The following is a 20,334-nucleotide window of genomic DNA, read 5'->3' as shown; positions in this document are numbered from 1 at the left end:
ACTGTTGATATAGTAGACGCGTCTCGCGCGGTGAAGCCTCGCTTAATGGACCACACACACCTGTTTTCATGTTGCTGGTATCCTGCCAAGGCGGGTCGCTGGCGTGGATTATATCACAACACGGCTTGCACAAACCACTCACCTCAGCATCTCTAGCGTCTCACGCGGCTCTTGTTCCAGTCCTGCAAAATGGCTGACTCCATCGAGACTGTTCAGTTCTTTCTCGATCTCATGAATAACCCAATGCAACACCAACCCATCTCGACCGCAGCCAGCACTGCCCCCGACAACGTTCATAGTTGTGTGGTCTGCACAAGAGACCTACCTTCAGAAGCCTTCCCTGTCACGGACTGTAGTCGCCACTACCACGATTCAGATGTCTGCAAGAGATGTTTCAACAAATACATCGTCGGACACATCAATGCCGGCAATACAAACATCGCATGCGTGGAGTGCTCCGAGCGCCTCAGCTACGAAGACATCCAGAAGATTGTCTCCAAGACGTCTCTTTCAAAGTATGACAAAGTCTTGACAAAGGCAGTCATTGAGGATGAAGCAGACTTCCATTACTGTGTGAGTACATCAGGCTTGCGCGAGACTAACATGAAGAAGTGCCATGTCCCACACTTGAGAATTCGTTGCTGATCATATTTTTTTTACAGCTGTCGGCAAAGTGCAAGTCTGGCCAGGTTCATATTGGGGGCGATGATCAGCCCGTGTTCCAGTGCAACGCTTGTCACCATAAGCAATGCGTCGCCTGCCACATGCCTTGGCATGAGGGCGAGAGCTGCGATGAATATCAGGCTCGTCACGATGAAGTTATCGTGGAGACTGAGACTCTCCTTCACCAGACATCCAAGATCTGCCCTGGAGGCTGCGGTGCAAGAATCGAGAGAAATGGCGGTTGCCCCCATATGATTTGCGAGTTTTCTTCTACACTTTGCACACAAGTGTGTCACTAGCTTCTATAGCAACTGACATGTGATTTTACAGGCACAAGATGCTCTGCAGAATTCTGCTACCACTGCCTTGGTCCTTATACAGACTGGGCCTCACACAACGAATGTGCCACTGCTGCCACTGCAGCCACCGCCGCCCCTGTTCCTATCTCGGGTGACATTCGTCACCGTCAAGCAATGCGTCAAATTCGTCAGAGCAATCGCGACTTTGAGAATGAGAGAGCAGAAGCCTTTATCATAAAAACCTTTACGTCTTGCCCCAGATGCAAAGTCTTCATTGACAAAGCTGGTGGATGTGACCATATCACCTGCTCCCAATGTTCCTACGAGTTCTGTTACGGATGCTCGGCAGACTACAAGGCTATCCTCAGAGACGACAACAGCCGTCACAAGCGCAGTTGTAAACACTACGCTGCCCGTGTCACTGACCGCATCGTCCCTACCAAGATGACCGGCGTCCACGCCGCCAACCACACTCAAGCCCAAGGTTCCTCGACAGTCGTCCCCGTCGCCTCGACCACTGAATCTCGTGCTATCACCAAGCGCACCACAAAGAAGAAGCCCTCTAGCATCGGAAAGAAGAAGACCGTCTTGGCAAAGAAGAAGGCCGCTTTTGCAAAGAAGAAGAAGACTGTTGCTTCACCCATCACCCGTCGTGGCACTCGCACTGGTCTTCGCAGCTCGACTGCTGCTGCTCGCGGCCCCATGACTCGCTCCCAGACTGCTGCTCAGCGCATGACTTGATGGCGACTGGCTGCTGTTGGCTAGTCTCGATTCCTTCCGTTTCCTTTGTTCCTTTTCGACGATGACGATTCACGTCCTTTCTATGTAAATGAGTAACGCAGTAATAAAATCAACTTCTCGTATCTGACTTTTGCATGAATTTTGTCTCGCCCTTGCTATTTTCAAAGACAGGGGTCCGCTGGGATGGCTGTTCAAGTCAACGTCTATGCAATGGTAGTATGGGAAGCAACCTCCGCCATTGCTCTTTCCCTCAACACCTGACGCAAGATCTTCCCATTGTGGTTTCTTGGAATCGAGTACACGAACTCCACACCTCCGTCTAAGGCTTTGAAGCTAGCCAAGCGTTCTTTGACGTATTGCACCACCCCCAACAAGTCTATGTCTCTACACTTCCCGCCACTGGTCACAACATACGCACGAGGGAGCTCATCGTTGGAGTCTCTGCCAAGAAGTGTCACACCGATTACGGCGGCATCGACGATGAAAGGATGCGTCAAAAGCACGTTTTCGATCTCGGTGGGTAAGACTTGCCATCCACGCACTTTGATGAGTTCCTGAAGCCCGTGAGTTGACAAAACGCCATGAAGAATCTTGAAGGATGCTTACCTTGATGCGCCCTATGATGTAGACCTTATTGCCTTTCACGTACCCGTAATCGCCCGTTTTGAGCCAGCCATCATTGAATGCTTCTGCAGTCTCGAGAGGACACTTTGAGTAGTGGCTCGTCACCGAAGGTCCCCGAATCTGGAACTTGCCTGATTGTCCCTCGTCGAGGATTTCAGTGCCTTGTGCGTCTACGATTCTGCTTGACGGCCAACAAAAACGCTCTCATCTCCATTTCGGGACTGAGATATACCTCGCTTCCACATTCGGTAACAACCTACCCACGCTACCTTCGTCACCTCGGTCACGGTGATCAGACGTGGTGATCCGACCAAACTCCGTCAAGCCCCAGACCTGAGAGATAATGATAATGGCATCTTGATGCAAAAGTTCATACGTTGCTTTCCTCAACTCCCCAGACAGAGGCGTTCCAGCACACCATATGCGTCGCAGAGTCCTGAGAGCCAGAGGTGAGATCCGTTGTCTGATGATACTCGTCAACATAGCAGGCACGACCGCAATTTCGCTGATCTCCAAATGCTGCAACGCACCCATAAATTCCTCAACGTCGAATTTACGCACGATGCACGCAGTTTCGCCACAGTGAAATGCAGAGATCTGCACGAATGAGGCGCCGAAAGAATGGAACAGAGGTAGAGGAATAAGTCGTGTGACTGCATATAGCTTTACAGTAGACTCTCGCATCGCAATGCCAGAGGCAACAAGAGCATAGTGTGAGGAAGCGGCTACCTTAGGCACCCCAGTAGTGCCGCTTGTTGATTGAAGCACCGCGATTGTCGATCTTGCCGTTTGCTCATCGTTGATAGCAGCCAGTCTTTTTCGCCATGTTGAAGTAAATCACTCCAGTGCCTGCAGCCATTTAAATCGCCTTTCGCACTGCTAGTCCCAAGAATAAACGTCTCGGCCAAAGGTATCGCAGTCTTTGTCGTGGGCAATACAATATCCAAAAGCCCTGCTGCCTCAGTGATGAAAAACTTGGGGCTGGTAATCGATATCAAATGCTCCAATTCCAGAGTCTTGTACGCAGGATTCGATGCTACGAATACACCTCCTGCGCCTATGATGCTATAGTAGAGTAGAGGATAGAGGATGGAGTTGAACGCATGTACGCACACGACATCTCCTGTTTCTAGTCCAGCAGCCTTGAATCCAGCAATGAGTTTGCGAGTCAAGGATATTGCTTGACGAGTGTTGGATCGAGTTTCAGGGTTTGCGGCATCGATGAGGATCTGTTGAGATTTGTGAGATTTGTGCCAGTCTTGTGGTGGGGGGTCAAAGTTGTGTCTTCGTACGTCTTTTTCTGTATCTACGCTGTTGTTGTCGAAGAGCCAGGAGAGCAGATCTAGAGGTGGTACTTCTCGATACTCGTTAGGTAGATAGACCATAATTTATGAATCCGGTTGTTGCTTTTGAAGGAAGAGGATGAGAATTGTTTTGACTATCCATGCAAAGTAATATATCTTTTGATGCTATTTGCTGACTGCCAAGAACCGCTAGAGTGAGCGGTCTCATTTTTGCGATCCTGCGAGGCTGTGAAGGTATGTTGCAAGACATTGGTCAGGGTCATCAAGCAAGAGTGGTGATATGGTATATGAACGAAAGCATGATGATCGGTGAGTACCCTGTGGTTTCAAGGTTCGCAGTATCTTGTGAGTGGTGATAGAACACTTTGCATTCGTTCACCACATGCATTATTGTTACAACATCGTTGTAGAACAGTTGAGAGGCTGAGGCGATGACTTCAGCGATGTTGGCTATGACCATGTACTACTCAGGCGACCAACTTAGTGATGGAAGGTACACAACGGAACTGTCCGCACATCTGAGATCCGCGCCAACGAGTGGTTAGCCTATCTCAAGGCCGAGGTCCCATCTACATTGGGCAGAGGAAGCCTCTGACAGAACCATATCCCCAGATTTGATTGGTGTCTGCATATGCAATGAAACGCCACGACTTACAAGGTGATAGCGAGCATTCAATGCTGTTTTGTGCAATTCCAGGGCTACTGCGCGGATGAGATCGCAATCCCATATCTGACCGGCTGTTGACTGGCATGGTTTCGAGACCGTATGGTTCGAAAGGCTCTACAAAGCATGGTAGCCATGATAAGCAGTGCTTGTTGAAAACACTTCTACTCGAGATAGCTGTGCTGACCTTCGGTTCACGTTGGGGCATGCCTCAATGGCCCGCAAGAAAGTCTTCGTCTTTCCGGTCAGTCCCTCATGAAGACTCGTCCTACGAACGCATCATGAGAGAGTTCCAAGTCTTGCTGCTAGGCAGATGCCAGGAATGACGAGACTATACTTTTCTGGCTCATCCATTTGCAAATTTAGTGCATCCGCCGCTAGTGTGCAATGATCACAGTCGAAGATGTCTGCCGAAAGCCTGCGTCTTGTGGGCACTGGCATCTGGGTCATCGAGCCGTACAAAGCAACATCTCGAAGAACGCTCTTTGCGTACCAAGCTACGCGCATGACCGTTAGATCCTGATACATTCAACGGGCGAATGGCAAAGGTTATCTTGTTTCCGCAGCACAAAGCCAATCGCTTCATGCGACAAGAGCGCGCAAGACGTGTGCCTCGACCTTACACGTACATGCCTTGAAAGCAAAGTGGCCTCGAAGCACCGCAGTACTTTTTAGGTTGCAACGTAAGGATGGACTGGCGGTAGAAATTGGTTTTGTTGCGACTTTGAGACTGACTTCGCAAAGCCACGACACGCAACACTGTGGCGAGACTCTCGGTCGTCGCAAGCACACTTGCCATCGTAAACCTGAACGCGAGCTTTAGGCAGTGCAAGATGAACCAAGGATATTCGTAAACATTCAGGTGAAGCCTTGGGCTCTGTTCAAGCGATAGGATGGCATCTTGCGATTACTATTGTACCTCAGTAAAAGGCCAGTCGGGCTTAGGAAGCTTTCGGCGCGACGCGTTCGTGTCGCGCACCTTCCTGGTCGGCGGCAGTCTAGACGAGAGGTCTGACGATTCGTATGCCGAATTTTTCATAGCCAAACACAACTCCCCTGGCTTTGCGATCACTCGACAGGATCCAAGTAAGCGAAGCATGTCCTTGTTTGTTGATGCATGAAAAGGACCGCAAGGATCGCAACTGCCCAACTGCGGGCACTGCGTCACCTTAAAGCGAATGTTGGCTGCTGCTACCTCACCAAAATCTGTTGAGAGACCTCGTATTACTTGATATTGCATCCTGCCGCTGTCATTCAAGCGTATGTGGTGTCAGTCGATGGTGATCGCGTGCCCGCGGGAAGAGTCCGGAAGTTGGTCGAAGGATTGCGATGGGGAAGCAGCGAGCTGCAGGGAGTTCCGTGCGCACACGTGAAGCTGTGTAACTCCACACGGTGAAGCGTCATGGATGACGAATTGATATGCAAGCGGACGCGAGCACCGAGAGCTGCCTAGCTTGTCGATGTTGGTAGTGACTGTTGATCGTCTGTCCTAGGGCGTGATATGACAGCTTGGTGGACAAATGATCGACTGTTTGTCTCAAAAAGACAAGCAAGCAGATCAAATAAACAGATGCAAGAAAAAAAGATATAAGTTACTGAACAGTGGAGAAAGGTGTTTGAGAATGTGAAAGGTTGAGATCTGATGTCTCGATGTTGATTTGATATATCAAGAAAAGTCGTGAATCCTAAAAGATCCTAAAGGCATCTTTTGGTCGTCGAAGAAGCTACATGAAAAGGAAATTCGTTCTTGTCCTGATTGGAAGCTCGTAACACGTCGACCAGCCATTCGCAAAGCCATGACTGATCGTACTTTTGACCATGTGGTAGCCCCAATCTTTTTGTATCCCAACGACCATCAGCGCCATAAACCCGATGTTCACCTTCGTAAAGGTAGAACAGAAAAGAAAAAACCCAACCAGCCGACGATTCTCGAAAGAACCCAGCACGTGAAACGAAAAGTCGCCAAACCATGAGAGCATCGAGATGCATCTCATTACCACCAAAAGAATGTTCATTCAGAAAGTGAAAAGAAAGAAGGCGGAGACGTGAGATGATGTGGCTTGTGCTCAATCTTCTCATATCCCCGAAAGAAGAGGATTGTCATAAATCAGATCCAAATCGAACATCGTAGCGTACAAGTACCCGAATGTCAACATCCAGGGTAGTCGTTCAGAGGATTGATCCTCTAGTTGCCGTGAGGGTGGCGGCGGTGCTGGTGCTCGCGCTTGCCAATGTGGCTCCAGTGGTGGCCATCCCACTGAGTGGTGTAGGCGACCTGGGTAACGGTGACAACGACATCAGCATTGGCGCTGCTAGCAGCCGAGGTGATGACAGAGGTCTGGAAAGTGGTAGTAGGAGCGGCGACAGTGGTCGAGAAAGTGGAGTGGCTGGAGGTGGACTCAGCAGCGACCGAAGAGGATGCAGAGGAAGCAGCGCTGTCGTTGGAATCATCGCCGGAGCAAAGAGTGACAGTGATGACGGCTTCAGCGGGGCAAGCCTGCATGCCGTAGGCATCATCGGTAGCGTAGCGGTAAGCCTGCTGCTTGGGAGTGCAAGAGGCAGAGTCGGCGGTGATCTCCCAGTTTCCGTCCCAGGGGTTGCCGTTGACCTCGCTCAGGTCGTACCAGATGGTGCCGTCGTTCTGGTAGGTGTACTCGTACTGGAGAATGTTCTCAAGGGAAGAGCTGTTAGAAAGCTTGATAGACCAGCCGTTTCCGTTGGTAAGAGAAGTCCAGGCCTGAGTGTAGGTGTCGGAAGGAGACAGGATCTTGTCAATCTCAGAGTATCCACCGTTGGCAGAGGGAACGTTGACAAGAGTGACATCGTAGCTGCACTTGTTGACAACAATGGCACTTCCGACAGAGTCGGCGGCGGCAGCGGCCACCAGGGCGGCAGTAGCGTAAACGGAGTTCTTCATTTTGATGGCTGGGGTGTTTTCTTGAAGTTGTCAAGGACTGTCGAGGTGAAGTTGTGTTGTGTTGGTAGAGACCGATGTGGCGAGCAGTGAAAGAGTGAACTGCACAGCAGCGTTGCTAACCAGAGCAATTGATAGAGATGGACAGTGGTGGTGGTACGAACAGAAGAACGGCAATACGAGCAGGAGTCTGCGGTTCTTATATGCTGCTTGTCTAGCCGCAGGCTTCGCATCCAGCAGCCAGAAGGTTGAAAAAACACTGAGCCGCCCCATGTGGAGAATTGAGGTTGGACATGTGCTTTTTCACGCGCGAAACCCTATCGAGGAATAGTGGCCGGAGAGTTGATCAATCACAGCAGCCAGCGAGTTGACCGAGACAGACTCTGTCCTGGTGGGGGTGCGGAAAGTTGATGCTACGGACCACTCGGTCCAGGTACCCGGTCTTCCTGGCGCTGTCATTCGTGCGCCGTTTCAGGCACACCCGGGACTTGTTCCTCGACCATTCGCTGGTACAGCGGCTGACGAACGGTGCCATGCTGCAAAGCCTCGATCTTAGTCCAAGCCTTACTGTGCTGTTACGTGGACCTGCCTGCTTGAGTGGCTGGATTGGCTCGACATGGGTTATCGAGCACCGGTTTATGCGCCGTAAAACCAGAGCGACAGCGGTTGCGGACGTGACAGGGAGTGCTGCAAGCCTTCAACTCCTTGTCAGGTACATCCCAGCTTCGTTGCGGTGGAGTACACAAGCATCTGCAAGACATGTAGGGCCAAAGGGAAGCCCACAGAAAAACCAAAATCCACACGCTAAGGTGAAAGTAGAAGACAGACGAAAACTCTTTTTTCTGCGGGTGCTGATTGGTTGCAAGCTTGGAAAGAAAATTTCTTACAGCTTAGGATTTTGTGCCATCGCGCACCGAGATGGTTGTCTATCTCCCGCCGCGTTGGATGTGGGTCGCTGGCGCTCGATAGTGCTTGCGTTTCTCGTGGGTGAAGGCACTGACTGATCCTCGACGTGGAGAGTCAGTCGCCGAAAACACCGAGCACGACCAGCGGGCCATGGGTCCACTCACATCCACAATGGTCCTTGGCGTCTGCGATCGAGGTGTGGCTCCGCACCGTCCGCGGCATGCCTGCAGACGCGGCAGAAGCGAGGCAAGGCAAGGCAAGACTCTAAAGGAAGGGAGACTGAGAACCTTCTAAGTTCAACCACACGAACTCGTCACACTGGCAGAACCCAACCTCGTCACCTCAGTGGCTTGCTATTCCTCGGCACTGCTGTGACTCGTGGCATTGCAGACTTGTCATTGCGGCCACCTGCAGGACGACGTCTGCCATGAGAATGCGACTGCCACCGTGGGGCATCTTGCGAGTCGTCGCTACATGACAAGGAAGGCGCAGCCAACGGACGAGTGCGGCGGTGTGGAGGAAAGAGTGGTGAAGTTGAGAGGCTGTTACAAATTCCAATTGGCTTCATGCCTCAACCATTGAATGGCTTCGAGACTGGCAATGGAACAAACTGAAAACTATACAGGCAATAGAGACGATAAACCAGTCTTGTGCAATGTCTCAGGCACAATTGACCAGAACATCTCGGTGTAACAAGACCTTGCCTTACCCGGTCAACGACTGTAAGCAAGTCAAGAAGGTGCATCAATCGCTGCACACAACCGAATCTGACAGATTTTATTGGGGTCCGGACTTCCAACCTCCCACCACATCTTCAACCAAATCCTGGCAAGCATCTTTGTATTCATCCGCCCACATACAATTCCCTCGCGGCGTCGTGCGCCCGTTTAGCCTCGGATGAACCAAACCCCCCACCACACACTTTGCGCCGCGCGCGAGTTCGCACTTCCCAAGGGAAAGGGTCTTTCAAGGGCAAGAACGTGGCATGGCAGTGGAAATAATAAAGTGGACAAGTACAAGCTGGTTCGTATCTTTTGCAGGGTATGAAGCAGTCCCCAAACGCGAAGTCCCGTCGAACTGGCCCTGGTTGGGCGGGACAGCTGCAGCGACTTCCCTCAAAGTACCAGGGTGACCCGGTATCCCTCCAAAGTCTCTCCGAGATTTCTCAGAGGACGAGTCAGCCAAGTCGGCACAATTCAACAATGTGTTTGTTCCCACGATCAGCCATTCATGCAGCAAGTCATACCGCGCGCATGAGACGGGATCTTATCGACTTCCATTGTGTCTGAATCTTGGCTCGACGTGAACAATCGTAAATCTTTACGAATCTTGAGCCGCCGCCCAGCCTCGCCAAAAGAAAGAACTTCCAACCTCCTGGGTGACATACGTCCTTGTATTCAGCAAAGCGCTTCAGACTCGGACTGACAACAGCCGCCCCTGTCTGTTGCAGCACGTTTTTCAAGACGCTGTCAACCCTGCAGATACTTGGGCTGATCTCGAAACATGTCTTAAGGCCTGGTGTGCTTCCGAAACACAACGGCAGTGTGACTGTGTGACACAGGGACCTCTGACAGTACATCTTCACACGCTGTCACGTCGTGTGTTCGGAGCCCGTTGAAGAGTGTTGAGAAAGACATGTTCGTGAATTCGTCGTCGCTGTTACACAGCAAAAAAGAGAAGGTATTGACACGCAGGTGCTCCACAACAGCAGTATCTACAAAGGGCTACTGTCTTTAATGCTGTCCCATCAATCGCGAACAGAACTGTCTCTACCACGCCATCTTGGCAATGATGCTTCTCGGGAACTTCCTGACAAGGAACTTCCTTGTCTCATCAAACAGCAGTAAGCCCATTCCGAAGCCGAAGGGCAGGAACCAATATTCGACTGGTACTATCGCTGTGCTAAGAACGCTGTGGAACTTGGGCACATAAAGGAAGAAGATGGCGATGACCATTGCGAAAATGATGGCAGGCAAGAGGTATGGGTTCCTCCAGGGGGCGTGATTGATAAGCGACAGGCGACGGGTGCGTACACTCATCAGGTTGAACCATTGCCTTGAAGAAAATTAGCATGTTGCTCTACTCAAGTGCAGGAAGTTTGCTTACATTACGACCAAGTTCACGAAATAGATTGACGACGCGACGTTGAGGATATCGTTCTTGGTGTCATCGCTCATGCCGTCAGGTGTCTTGCCGAAGCCGAACCAGAGATCTGAGAAGTACAATCCCTTACGTTGAGCGTACCAATAACTCACTGCGAAGGAGAGCACAGTCTCGAACAGACCGATGAAGCCATACGAGTGGAGGATAAGCTTCCAATCAACCAGTCTGTCCTTCTTGGAACGAGGAGGGCGACTCAGAACGTCAGCTTCGGGGGCCTCGTATGCAAGAGCAACTCCAGCAGCGCAATCTGTAAAGCAGCAAATGATGATCATGAGGAACGACGAGAGAATTTGGGGCAGACCAAAGACCACGTTCGTAAGGACTGGCCAGAACTCGGAGAAGGAACCTGCAGGCAGAAGGTAGGAGATTGTCTTGCGGAGGTTGTCGTAAGCCACACGACCATACTTGACGGCCTCTACGATGGCAGCAAATGAGTCCAGAAGGACAAGGTCGGCTGCTTCAATGGCAATGGTCGAACCTGAGCCCATGGCAATACCGACATCTGCGGCCTTGAGCGATGGTGCATCGTTGACACCGTCACCGGTCATGGCGGTGATCAAGCCTCTACGCTGCAAGTTCTTAACGATGATAAGCTTATCCTCAGGAATACAACGAGCAAATACGGCCTCTTGGTACTGGCAAAGGCGGTCCCATTGATCGTCCTCCAGGTTGCGAATCTCCGATCCACTGACCACAATAGATTTTGTGGATCCGCTGAATGTGGCATGCGCTTCCTTGGAGTGGTCAGACTCGTGCAAGCTGCTATCGTAGTCCAGAGCATGAACATCGTCGGCCTCCTGGCTAATGATGCCACACTCGGCGGCGATGGCTTTGGCGGTGAGCTTGAAGTCACCAGTGACCATGAAGATGCGAATACCGGCACCCTTCAAAGTTCTGACAACCTCGGTCATTTCTGGTCTGGGGGGATCAACAATGGCGACAAGTCCAACCAGAGTCATACCAGAGGTGACGTTGCCCATGATGTATTCCTCATAGACTTGTGGCTGCTCCTTCGGGTTAAGCTTGACTTGACTCAATGGCTTTTGAGCAAGCAAGAGTACACGTTTGCCTTGGGATGACCACCTGTTCTTGATAGTCTCGATGACCGAACGACCTTCGTTGCCAAGCTCCTGAATGTCGCCATTCTGGTCCATGTATGTGGAGCACTTGCCGATAAGGACATCAGGAGCTCCTTTGATGGTCAGAAGGATACCTTGTTGTGGGTCGTTGTCGTTTTGGCAGACATTAACCATGAACTTATTCTTAGAGTTGAAGTCGATACGGTGGACCGTACGCCACAGGCTGCGCAGGCGTGCTGTGGGCATGATACCTTCAGCGAACATCAACACTGCTCTGTCAGTTGCGTCGCCATGAACTTTTCGTTCAGCAATCGGCTTGTCTCTGGTACTGGCGTCAAACTCGCCGGCGTTGCAAACACCACTCAGCATGGCCAATCGAGCCATTGTTGGCGATGAATCAACCAGGTTAGCGGCCTTGGATACCGGGTGAGGGTGGTAGCCGATGCAGAAATCGGTGACGGTCATCTCGTTCTTTGTGATCGTTCCAGTCTTGTCTGAGCAGATGACGTTCACAGCTCCGAGAGTCTCGACCGTCTTGAGGGACTTTGCCAAGATCTTGTTCTTCTTCATGATGCCGGCAGTGATAGTCAAACTAGCGGTGACAGCGATTGGCAGACCCTCTGGGATGAAAGCGACTGCAATTGACACACAGTCGACAATCAGAGTGGGTACGTTGATCCAGTCGGGGTAGTCCTTGCGAAGCCAGGCAGCCCAGACAATGATGACAAGGATGATCATGGAAATCATCAAAGCGGTGATGATACCGACGAAGATGAGAATTTCTTTCTGGAGTGGGGTCATGCCTTGTTTGGCGTGGCTGGTAAGTCTTGCGGTCTATATCGGAGTCAGCATCATGGTCAAACTTGATCATCCGAGTAGCTTACCTTTCCGAAAACAGTGTGGTCACCTGTGCTGATAATGACACCGTACAATGTACCAGTGGTACAGTTCGTTCCAGCAAGACCGATGTTTGCAGTTTCCAAGAAGTTGGCATCTGTAGACTTGACGGTCGCAACCAAAGGCTTGACCTCACCAGTCAAGATGGAGCGATCCAGACGAGCATCCGAGGAGACATCAAAGAATCTCACATCTGCTGGGACCTTGTTGCCCATGGTAATCTTGATCACATCTCCAGGAACAAGCTTGGTACCCTCAACACTTGTCCAATTGCCTTCTCTCAGGACCATTGCTTGATCAGGCAGCATAGTGTTGATCGATGCCATGACACGACCACTCGAAAAGTCTTGCCAGAAACTGAAAGCTGCCTGGATGAGCCATACAAGTACCAAAACAATGGCAAGCGCCAGGTTGGCAAGTGCCGGAGGGTCACCAAGAGGCTTCCATGCGACGAACACCATGATGGCTGCGACGAACAAAATAGAGCCGAAGCCTCCGAAAAGGTAGGTCACAGTCTTCTTGAGCCAATTGGATGGTGGTGCGGTAAGCTTATTGAGGCCGATATCTCTTAATAGGACCATGGCTTGATCTACGCCGAGACCACTGGTAGGCGAACTTGAGAATCGCTCAAAGACTTCTTCGATCGGGATGGTGTGGAGGTCGTAAGTGCTGAAGTCTGAAGGTATGTCAGTGTTGGTGTCGTCGATGCAAAATATTGTGCAGCTCTTACCACCGGAGTCTTTGTCTGCTCCCTTCAGTGCGCTCTTGACTGGCGCATCGTTTCTTGCTTTGCTCTGCTCGACATCAAATGAACTTGGTCGACAGTCAGTCGCTGTTTCATCTGTCACAAGAATCGCATCAGTCAAACCACTTACAGAGTTCTGAACGCCGGTGGTAGAACCAGCGACGGGTCAACAGATCTTTGACGGGACATCGAACGGATCGACATCGAGTCCGTAGACATGCGACGCGAGGGTCTCGCGGCAGTGCGAGGACGGTCTTCCACATCGTCGGCATAGGTGATGCGAGGGATCTTCTGCTCCGATATCTCCATCTCTTGAACGTTAGAAGCCATATGTGCTAAAAACCTCCACCTTGTGAACAAAGACGAATCTGAGGTGTGTAGACTCGAAGGGAAAGCAAAGGGAGAGAGCAGAGTGTGAGAAGAGAGGAGCTGAAAACAATGGAATGCAAAAGGATATATAGATATTGCCTGCAGTGCCACCGATCCATGAGGCTCTTCTTGCTGGAACCCTTTCTTGTTATCAAAGGATCTTAGCACATGCTTCAACCACACGAGGAAAAACTGGAAACACTTCTCATTTGCCTAATCCACCTTTGGCCATACTTCACGAGGTTTCCATGTGTCTTGAGAACGACCTCTCGTCCACCACCTACCAATTTTGTAATGGCGTCGTGCTTGCGCTCCTTCCCGGTGGAGGAAGATTGACATGTGGTATGTTTTGATATGCGCGAATTATTGTTGCTTTGGCTTGCAGGCAGCCCGCCGACGTTCTTTGTGTGTGGAATGCGCGAATTATCAACCACCGTTTTCTGCTTGGGATTCCCTTCTTTGTACTTGCCGGAGAACATTGGACCCCTGGTGGGCTATGGTGGCTATGCAAGGTGCAAGGAGAAAGGCGAGGACCAAAAGTCTCTCACTGTATCACTGCAGACGCCCTGCGAACCACTGTTTGGGATGATTACTGGTTCGCGTGCTGCTGCTCTAGAGATGCAATATTGACAAAGACATTGTTGCATCACTCTACGGACATCAGTATTGCTTGTATAGTTCAGATACATGAGCATCTTGCAAATGCAATCATTCTTTCCATTACCTTGTGAGCAAGAAGCAGAAGAAAAAATGAGGGTAAACAAAGAAAAAATCAAGGAAAGAGCTGCTGACGGCTCCTCTCTCTCCCCGCATGCAGCAACAGCACTGCAGATCGCTGACCGCTTTTGCATGAGGAAGCTCAATACAGATGCGCGATATTTTCCTCTCACCTACACCCAGACACGAAAACATGACAAGGTGAGATTGGATTTTATAAGTAGACATATAGACTGTGTGTTTCGAGATGTATTTCAGTGTTGTGCTAGGGGAATAACATCTTCGAAAACAGGCGCTGGTTCGATTTGTTTGTTGGACCTTCCCCTCGTTAATTTGATGATTTCGGAAGCACAACAATATTGCAGGATTTCCGTGTTAGAAAGACACGAACCAACAGGCTATTACCTGTAGATGATACACCGCTGTAGAGACTGCAAAATCGAAGTGATTGGACGGTTTATTGACGATGTGATACTTCGAAAGTGTGGACCAGGGTCGTACTTGCGTCATTTTGTCTTAGTCAAGACTGAGATGGAGGCTCGCAAAAATGTCATTGTCTCGAATCGAACTACAAGGATATTCCGATATCCCCTCCGTCTATCAAGCACCTCTACAGCATTTTGTTGGGGATTAATCTTACCGGATGTATCGTCATCTTCAACGACATCGCACTCGATGACAATATGTTACAGCGGAGCTTCGATTCTTCCAAGAACGAATCTCATGGGAACCTATCTTGTTACGCTCCGATCGCCTCTTTCTTCCTGTAAGTCGGCGGTGAAAATCTCGCATGGTCAACGAAGGATGTGGACATCCACATCATCATCGTGAGCGTCAGTTGGTAACGCATTGCAAAAAAAGAAATATTGACAAAATTAGACGTGCATGGCTATCATCGACACACAGACCAACGTGTCAAACCGGTGTGCGACGGACCTCTGCAGCCCTCATCCTTCGACGACAAGGAAAACTTTCGCATATTGCATGTCCTGCGGGATGGCGATCAAAGACCACTCTAATATACATAAACGAGCGCGTCAAAACTTGGCACTTCATACATATCTGTCATGGCGTCCGACAAGATGGCTGTCGCGAAGCTCGAAGCTCTCCTGCTTGTTCTCCCAATTCATCACGTCGAACACGCGACACGATCATGAATGGCTCAAACATTATGAATGATATCGAGCAGCACATCTCCAGCGTACGACTTGGGGTTCTGTCTCCAACCTCAACTTGTCATACCTTTGACGAGCGTGCAGATGGATTTGGCCGAGGTGATGGCATATGTGCTGTTTACCTCAAGAGATTCTCAGCAGCCATTGCGAACAAGGATCCAATTCGCGCTGTGATACGATCCACCGCTGTCAACAGTAATGGAAGAAGCCAAGGCATTAATCATCCTAGCTCGAAGGGTCAAGAAGCTGTGATCAGGGAAGCATACACCAAAGCAAATCTAAACTATGAAGACACAGGCTACTTTGAGTGCCATGGTACCGGTACTCCGGTCGGCGACCCCATCGAGGTTCTATCAGCTGGAAATATCTTCGCGCCTGGCAGAACACGGCGAAATCCTCTATTACTGAGTTCCATCAAGACCAACATCGGCCACACTGAGGGTGCAAGCGGACTCGCAAGCGTGATCAAAGCAGTATTGAGTATTGAGAACGAACTTATACCTGCGACAGTGGGAGTAGAGAAGCTCAATCCAGCAATCGACTTCAGGGAGGGACGCCTCGAGGTTGTCAGAACCACTATGCCCTGGCCCGAAGGTCTACTCAAGCGAGTGAGCATCAATTCCTTTGGATACGGTGGCGCGAACGCACATTGTATCATTGAATCTTGCGATGTACTTCTACATCCTAGCCAAGCAATTCCGAGGCCTGTCTCATTTAGAGACAATGCCATTGCGACTGAGCGTCACGGGACTGAAAATTCTGATTTCGTGGTCCAGAGAACTCCTCAGAAGCATCTGCTTGTGTTCTCAAGTCATGATCAGCTCACTCTTGAAAGGAACATCAATGCACTGGCAGAAGTGGCTGACAAGTATTCAACGGCAGACATTGCATACACTTTGACCAAAAAGACGAAACATCGCTGCAAAGCGTTTGCGACCACGACCGAATCAGATGTGAAAGCGTGCTTCATGGCGCAGCGGATACAGCGTGGTCCTGATTCGATATCTGAACCTCTAGTGATCGCGTTCGTGTTCACCGGGCAGGGTGCGCAATGGCCCGGTATGGGCTTTGGACTCATTCAGCAATTCGAAAACGTGCGCGAGACTATGGCAGCACTCCAGTCTGCTCTAGATACACTTCCGACACCGCCTGAGTGGCGACTAGTCGAAGAGCTGTCAAAGCCAGCGGAGCAAAGCCGTATGCACGAGACAGCTCTAGCTCAACCTTTGAGTACAGCGCTCTAGATTGCTCTTACAGTACTCCTTCGATCTTGGGGAATACAACCAAAAGCTGTCGTTGGACACAGTTCTGGGGAAGTAGCGGCAGCTTTTGCAGCAGGACTACTGACAATCTCAGAAGCTATCGCGATCGCTTATTATCGTGGCATAGCAGTCACAAAGTATGGCAAACCAGGAGCTATGATGGCTGCGGGCTTGGCCCCGAGGAAGTACAAGCCTTCATGGTCGATCAGCCGGATATTGTCATTGCTTGTCAGAACTCTCCGAAGAGCGTAACTCTCAGTGGTGGAGCAGATGCGATTACTGAGGTGTACTCACGTCTTGCCGAGGCAAAGGTGTTCTCGCGCATCCTGAACACCTCGCAAAACGCTTATCATTCGCACTTGGTAAAGGACGCTGGCCAGTATTACGAAGATTCGTTCAAAGCCTCGCTTCCGGCACCTTCGCCCGCAGCAGCAACTTCTAGCATTCCGATGTACTCTTGCATCAATGGGGAGGTGCTCGATAGTCCAGATGATGTTCGTATCGCTTACTGGAGGGAAAACATCGAGAATCCTGTAAATTTCACGCAGGCTGTAGCATCCCTAATCGAGGCACAACCGACGGTCAGTTGTCTGATGGAAGTTGGGATGCATTCTGCGCTCGCAGGTCCAATCAAGCAGATTCGAGACTCTTTAGGCATAAACCCAGAGAAGCTCTGCTACATACCTAGCATCAAACGCAGCGAAGATGATGTTGAGAATGTCCTCAAATTAGCCGGGTGTCTTTGGACTTCCGGCTACCCGATCGACTTGATAGCCGTCAATGGACCAGGCCGCTTCTTGCCAAACCTGCCCACCTACCAGTGGAACTACGAAGGCAAAGTTCTGTGGACGGAGAATCGGTTGAGCCGACAGTTGCGATTCCGCAAACACCCACGACATGACTTGCTAGGCTCACTTGTCGTGTCGTCCTCGAACTCCAATCCATCATGGCGCAACAGGCTCAAGATCAAAGATGTTCCATGGCTAGCTGACCATCGTATTGGGAACGACGTGATCTTTCCGGCAGCTGGATATTGTGCGGTCGCGATCGAGGCCGTAACACAATTTGCCGAGTCTGCAGAGATGGTGGCCGCTAGGTTCACAATTCAGCACCTGAAGATCAAAACACCCCTCGTGATCATACTAGAGGGTGAAGTCGAGACCTTGTTTGACCTTCACGTAATCCATGGCTCTACACATGCCGGTCATAGAATGTTCGAGTTCAGCTTGAGCTCAGTAAATGCAGAGGACAGGTGGATTGAGCACGCTTCTGGAAAAATTGTTCTGCATCAACGGCACGAAATGCCAAGCATGCGTGATGTATATGGCCAGGATGTCACGTGGACCGTAGATATGGGTAGGAGCGACGAGGAATGGTACACCGCGCTTGCCAGAGTTGGATTGCATTACGGCCCGACATTCCGTCCGCTGAGGAACATTCAATCTAACACAAAGAAAATCGCGACCGCGCAAATTGACCTGCAGCCATCGAAAGGGGTCATGATCGACGAGTCTCGCTATGCTATCCACCCCGCTACTCTCGATGGCTGTATCCAACTCGCTGTCATTGCAGCGTGCGACGACAATGTTAAAGGTATATCGAAAGCATACTTACCAACAACCATCGACAACCTTACAGTCTGGCGACCTTCTGACCTGCAGAGTTTGCCAGCTCGAGGGATTCTATCCAGCTACGGTGCTTGCCACGGCATGCGCTCTGTTCGTGGGTCGTCAGAAGTCGTGACTGTTGAAGGTTACTCATTGGCGCAGATGACTGTATCGTTACTCTCACTAGAAGGAGGTTTTGCTAGCCAGCACACTGGACACGCTCGGGAGCCGTTCACTCGACTCGTTTGGCAACCAATCGCGAGACTTATCGAAGAGCATTTTCCGAGGCTCGAAGCAAATGTTACTGAACATCGCCAAACCCGGACAGAAAAGCTTTGGCTGGTCTATAAAAATTTCCCTCATCCTCTTGCACAAGCAATCGAGGGCTACGCGAAAGACCTGAACATCGACATCGGAACAATTGATTTTTCAGATGTTCAAACCAACATCTGCAAAGGTTCCCGAATCATGATGATGGCTGAGCTAGAAGGCTCAATATTCATCAACATGACCAATGAAGAAATGGATGCAGTTCAAAGTCTGTTTAGTCTGGCTTCATCTGTCTTGTGGGTCACTCCAGGTGGACTTCTCAGAGGCAAGAAGCCAGAATACTCGATATTGGCTGGCATGATCAAGTCAATCACGAAAGCGCAGCCTTCTCTGCGATTGTCGAGTATCGATGTCGACCCTGATGACGTCGACTATCTTCGCACAGCCAGACTGATCGTTGAGCACGAGATGCGCATCTTCGACGACGATGACGGTAGCCTTGATAATCAACTCGTCATTTCAGATGGTGTTGTGTATGCAGGTCGCTATGTTCTTGACAAGAATGCAAATCATGATTCTGCACGTCAGCTCAATCCTATGCCCAAGAAGTTACAAACCAAGGGCGACCTTGTATTAGCTTTCCAGCAAGTCGGTCGCTTGGATAGCTTCTACTTTGAACCGCCTGTTCCCAAATCATATGAGATTAGGCTCAGACCGACAGCCTATGCTCTTGGCCAACGTGTGGCTGCGATTCTCAAGGGTACCCAGACTGCGGCTCACTTCAGCAACGTGTTTGTAGCTCTGGTGGAACAATCTGGATCTGAATCCGGAAGGTTCAAGTCAGAAGACAGAATTGTCTGTTGTGCACCCGGCAAATTCGATACTTCGCGGGTCGTGAGTGATACAACGTGCGAGTTGTTGCTGCCCAATGAAGATGCTGGTGATATCGTAACCTCATTGTTGCCTTACTGTACGGCCCTTCGCGCACTTGAGTCTGCCGCAGAGGGACAGATAATACTTGTCCAAGGGCTACCTGGACTATTGGCTGTTGCTGTGGCACGTCTGTCACAATCTTATGGATGCCAAACCATCCTGTCTCATACATCGGAAGAAGTTGTGAGATTGTTTGCAGAACAGTATCCAGACATCGGAGCTCAAACCCAATATATTACTGGCGAAGTTACGTTCGAGAAAATTTCAGCTCTGACCGGTCACCAAGGCATCAACCTAGCACTGATCAGTCCCAAGAGCCCAGATTGCTTTGAAATATGGCAGTCACTTACAAGAGAGGGACGTCTGACATACGTCATGGAAGATTCGGAGTTACCCAACCTCGGACTATTGGATACTTCTGTCTTTGCGAGAGGAGCTTCGGTCATTTCTTTTGATGTGTATGATATGCTTGCAACGCAGCCGGAGGATATGCATAAGCTCGTTTGTTCAGCTCTTCGCATGCTACGAGATGGTACTCTGCCCAAATTCATACCGGATGCGACTTACGATGTCTCGGAGCTGCCGGCTGTAATCACCGCGATAAACCAGAGTAAGACAACGACAAATGTGGTGCTCACGTATGATCGTGAGAGTATGATTCCTGTCAATCTATACCCGAAGAGTAGATCAGAACAGGCAGTTGCAGCCCGGTCAGAAGTCCAAAGCTCGGTCTGAGCTGGAACAACTTCCTCGGTTATATTCAATTTTCAGATTACCTGTGGTTTCGGACCACTGACGCTCACCATATCTATTTGTCATCTTACTTGCAGCTTCTAGTTTTCATGTTGTATTCGAGGAAGAGCAGTTCAGCTGGCAGATTCCGCAGTTGGTGTTTCCAACATACGTCCGCTTACCACTTCCAACCCGGGAGTAGTCACATCCAAAGGCTCGAGATGCTTCTCCTTCGGCGTGTTGATGTGATTACACATTTCCGTACACAGC

At 50.3% G+C, this 20,334-nt stretch overlaps 6 protein-coding genes across 6 annotated transcripts; 3 read left to right on the top strand and 3 right to left on the bottom strand.

Annotated features, from left to right (window-relative positions):
• Positions 1-297: 297 nt before the first annotated feature.
• Positions 298-1,370, top strand: M436DRAFT_32509 (uncharacterized protein; the record flags this gene model as incomplete). Its single annotated transcript, XM_013569944.1, has 3 exons — positions 298-573; positions 663-818; positions 1,155-1,370. Coding segments are annotated over 3 exons (648 nt in total), but the record flags the coding sequence as incomplete, so codon positions are not given.
• A 536-nt stretch (positions 1,371-1,906) lies between these two features.
• Positions 1,907-3,712, bottom strand: M436DRAFT_74347 (AMP-binding enzyme; the record flags this gene model as incomplete). Its single annotated transcript, XM_013570197.1, has 5 exons — positions 1,907-2,257; positions 2,310-2,505; positions 2,560-3,141; positions 3,225-3,556; positions 3,620-3,712. The coding sequence occupies 5 exons, from the start codon at positions 3,710-3,712 to the stop codon at positions 1,907-1,909; spliced, it is 1,554 nt and encodes a 517-aa protein (XP_013425651.1).
• Positions 3,713-6,480: 2,768 nt separating this feature from the next.
• M436DRAFT_74346 (uncharacterized protein) lies at positions 6,481-7,212 on the bottom strand (the record flags this gene model as incomplete). Its single annotated transcript, XM_013570196.1, has 1 exon — positions 6,481-7,212. One exon carries the CDS (start codon positions 7,210-7,212, stop codon positions 6,481-6,483), a length of 732 nt encoding a protein of 243 aa, XP_013425650.1.
• A 2,672-nt stretch (positions 7,213-9,884) lies between these two features.
• Positions 9,885-13,329, bottom strand: M436DRAFT_50847 (H/K ATPase alpha subunit; the record flags this gene model as incomplete). The annotated part of the gene is made up of 5 exons (XM_013569953.1): positions 9,885-10,170; positions 10,222-12,191; positions 12,242-12,930; positions 12,988-13,067; positions 13,130-13,329. 5 exons carry the CDS (start codon positions 13,327-13,329, stop codon positions 9,885-9,887), a joined length of 3,225 nt encoding a protein of 1,074 aa, XP_013425407.1.
• Positions 13,330-15,235: 1,906 nt separating this feature from the next.
• Positions 15,236-16,717, top strand: M436DRAFT_13341 (thiolase-like protein; the record flags this gene model as incomplete). Its single annotated transcript, XM_013569929.1, has 2 exons — positions 15,236-16,354; positions 16,505-16,717. Coding segments are annotated over 2 exons (1,332 nt in total), but the record flags the coding sequence as incomplete, so codon positions are not given.
• Positions 16,718-16,719: 2 nt separating this feature from the next.
• On the top strand, positions 16,720-20,067 carry M436DRAFT_83557 (uncharacterized protein; the record flags this gene model as incomplete). The annotated part of the gene is made up of 1 exon (XM_013570195.1): positions 16,720-20,067. The coding sequence occupies one exon, from the start codon at positions 16,720-16,722 to the stop codon at positions 20,065-20,067; it is 3,348 nt and encodes a 1,115-aa protein (XP_013425649.1).
• Positions 20,068-20,334: the final 267 nt, after the last annotated feature.

Source organism: Aureobasidium namibiae (genome assembly GCF_000721765.1).
Source record: "Aureobasidium namibiae CBS 147.97 unplaced genomic scaffold scaffold_13, whole genome shotgun sequence".
Lineage (NCBI taxonomy): Eukaryota > Fungi > Ascomycota > Dothideomycetes > Dothideales > Saccotheciaceae > Aureobasidium > Aureobasidium namibiae.
The sequence above is the reverse complement of the archived record's forward strand: the minus strand, read 5'-3'. Positions and strand labels throughout refer to the sequence as shown.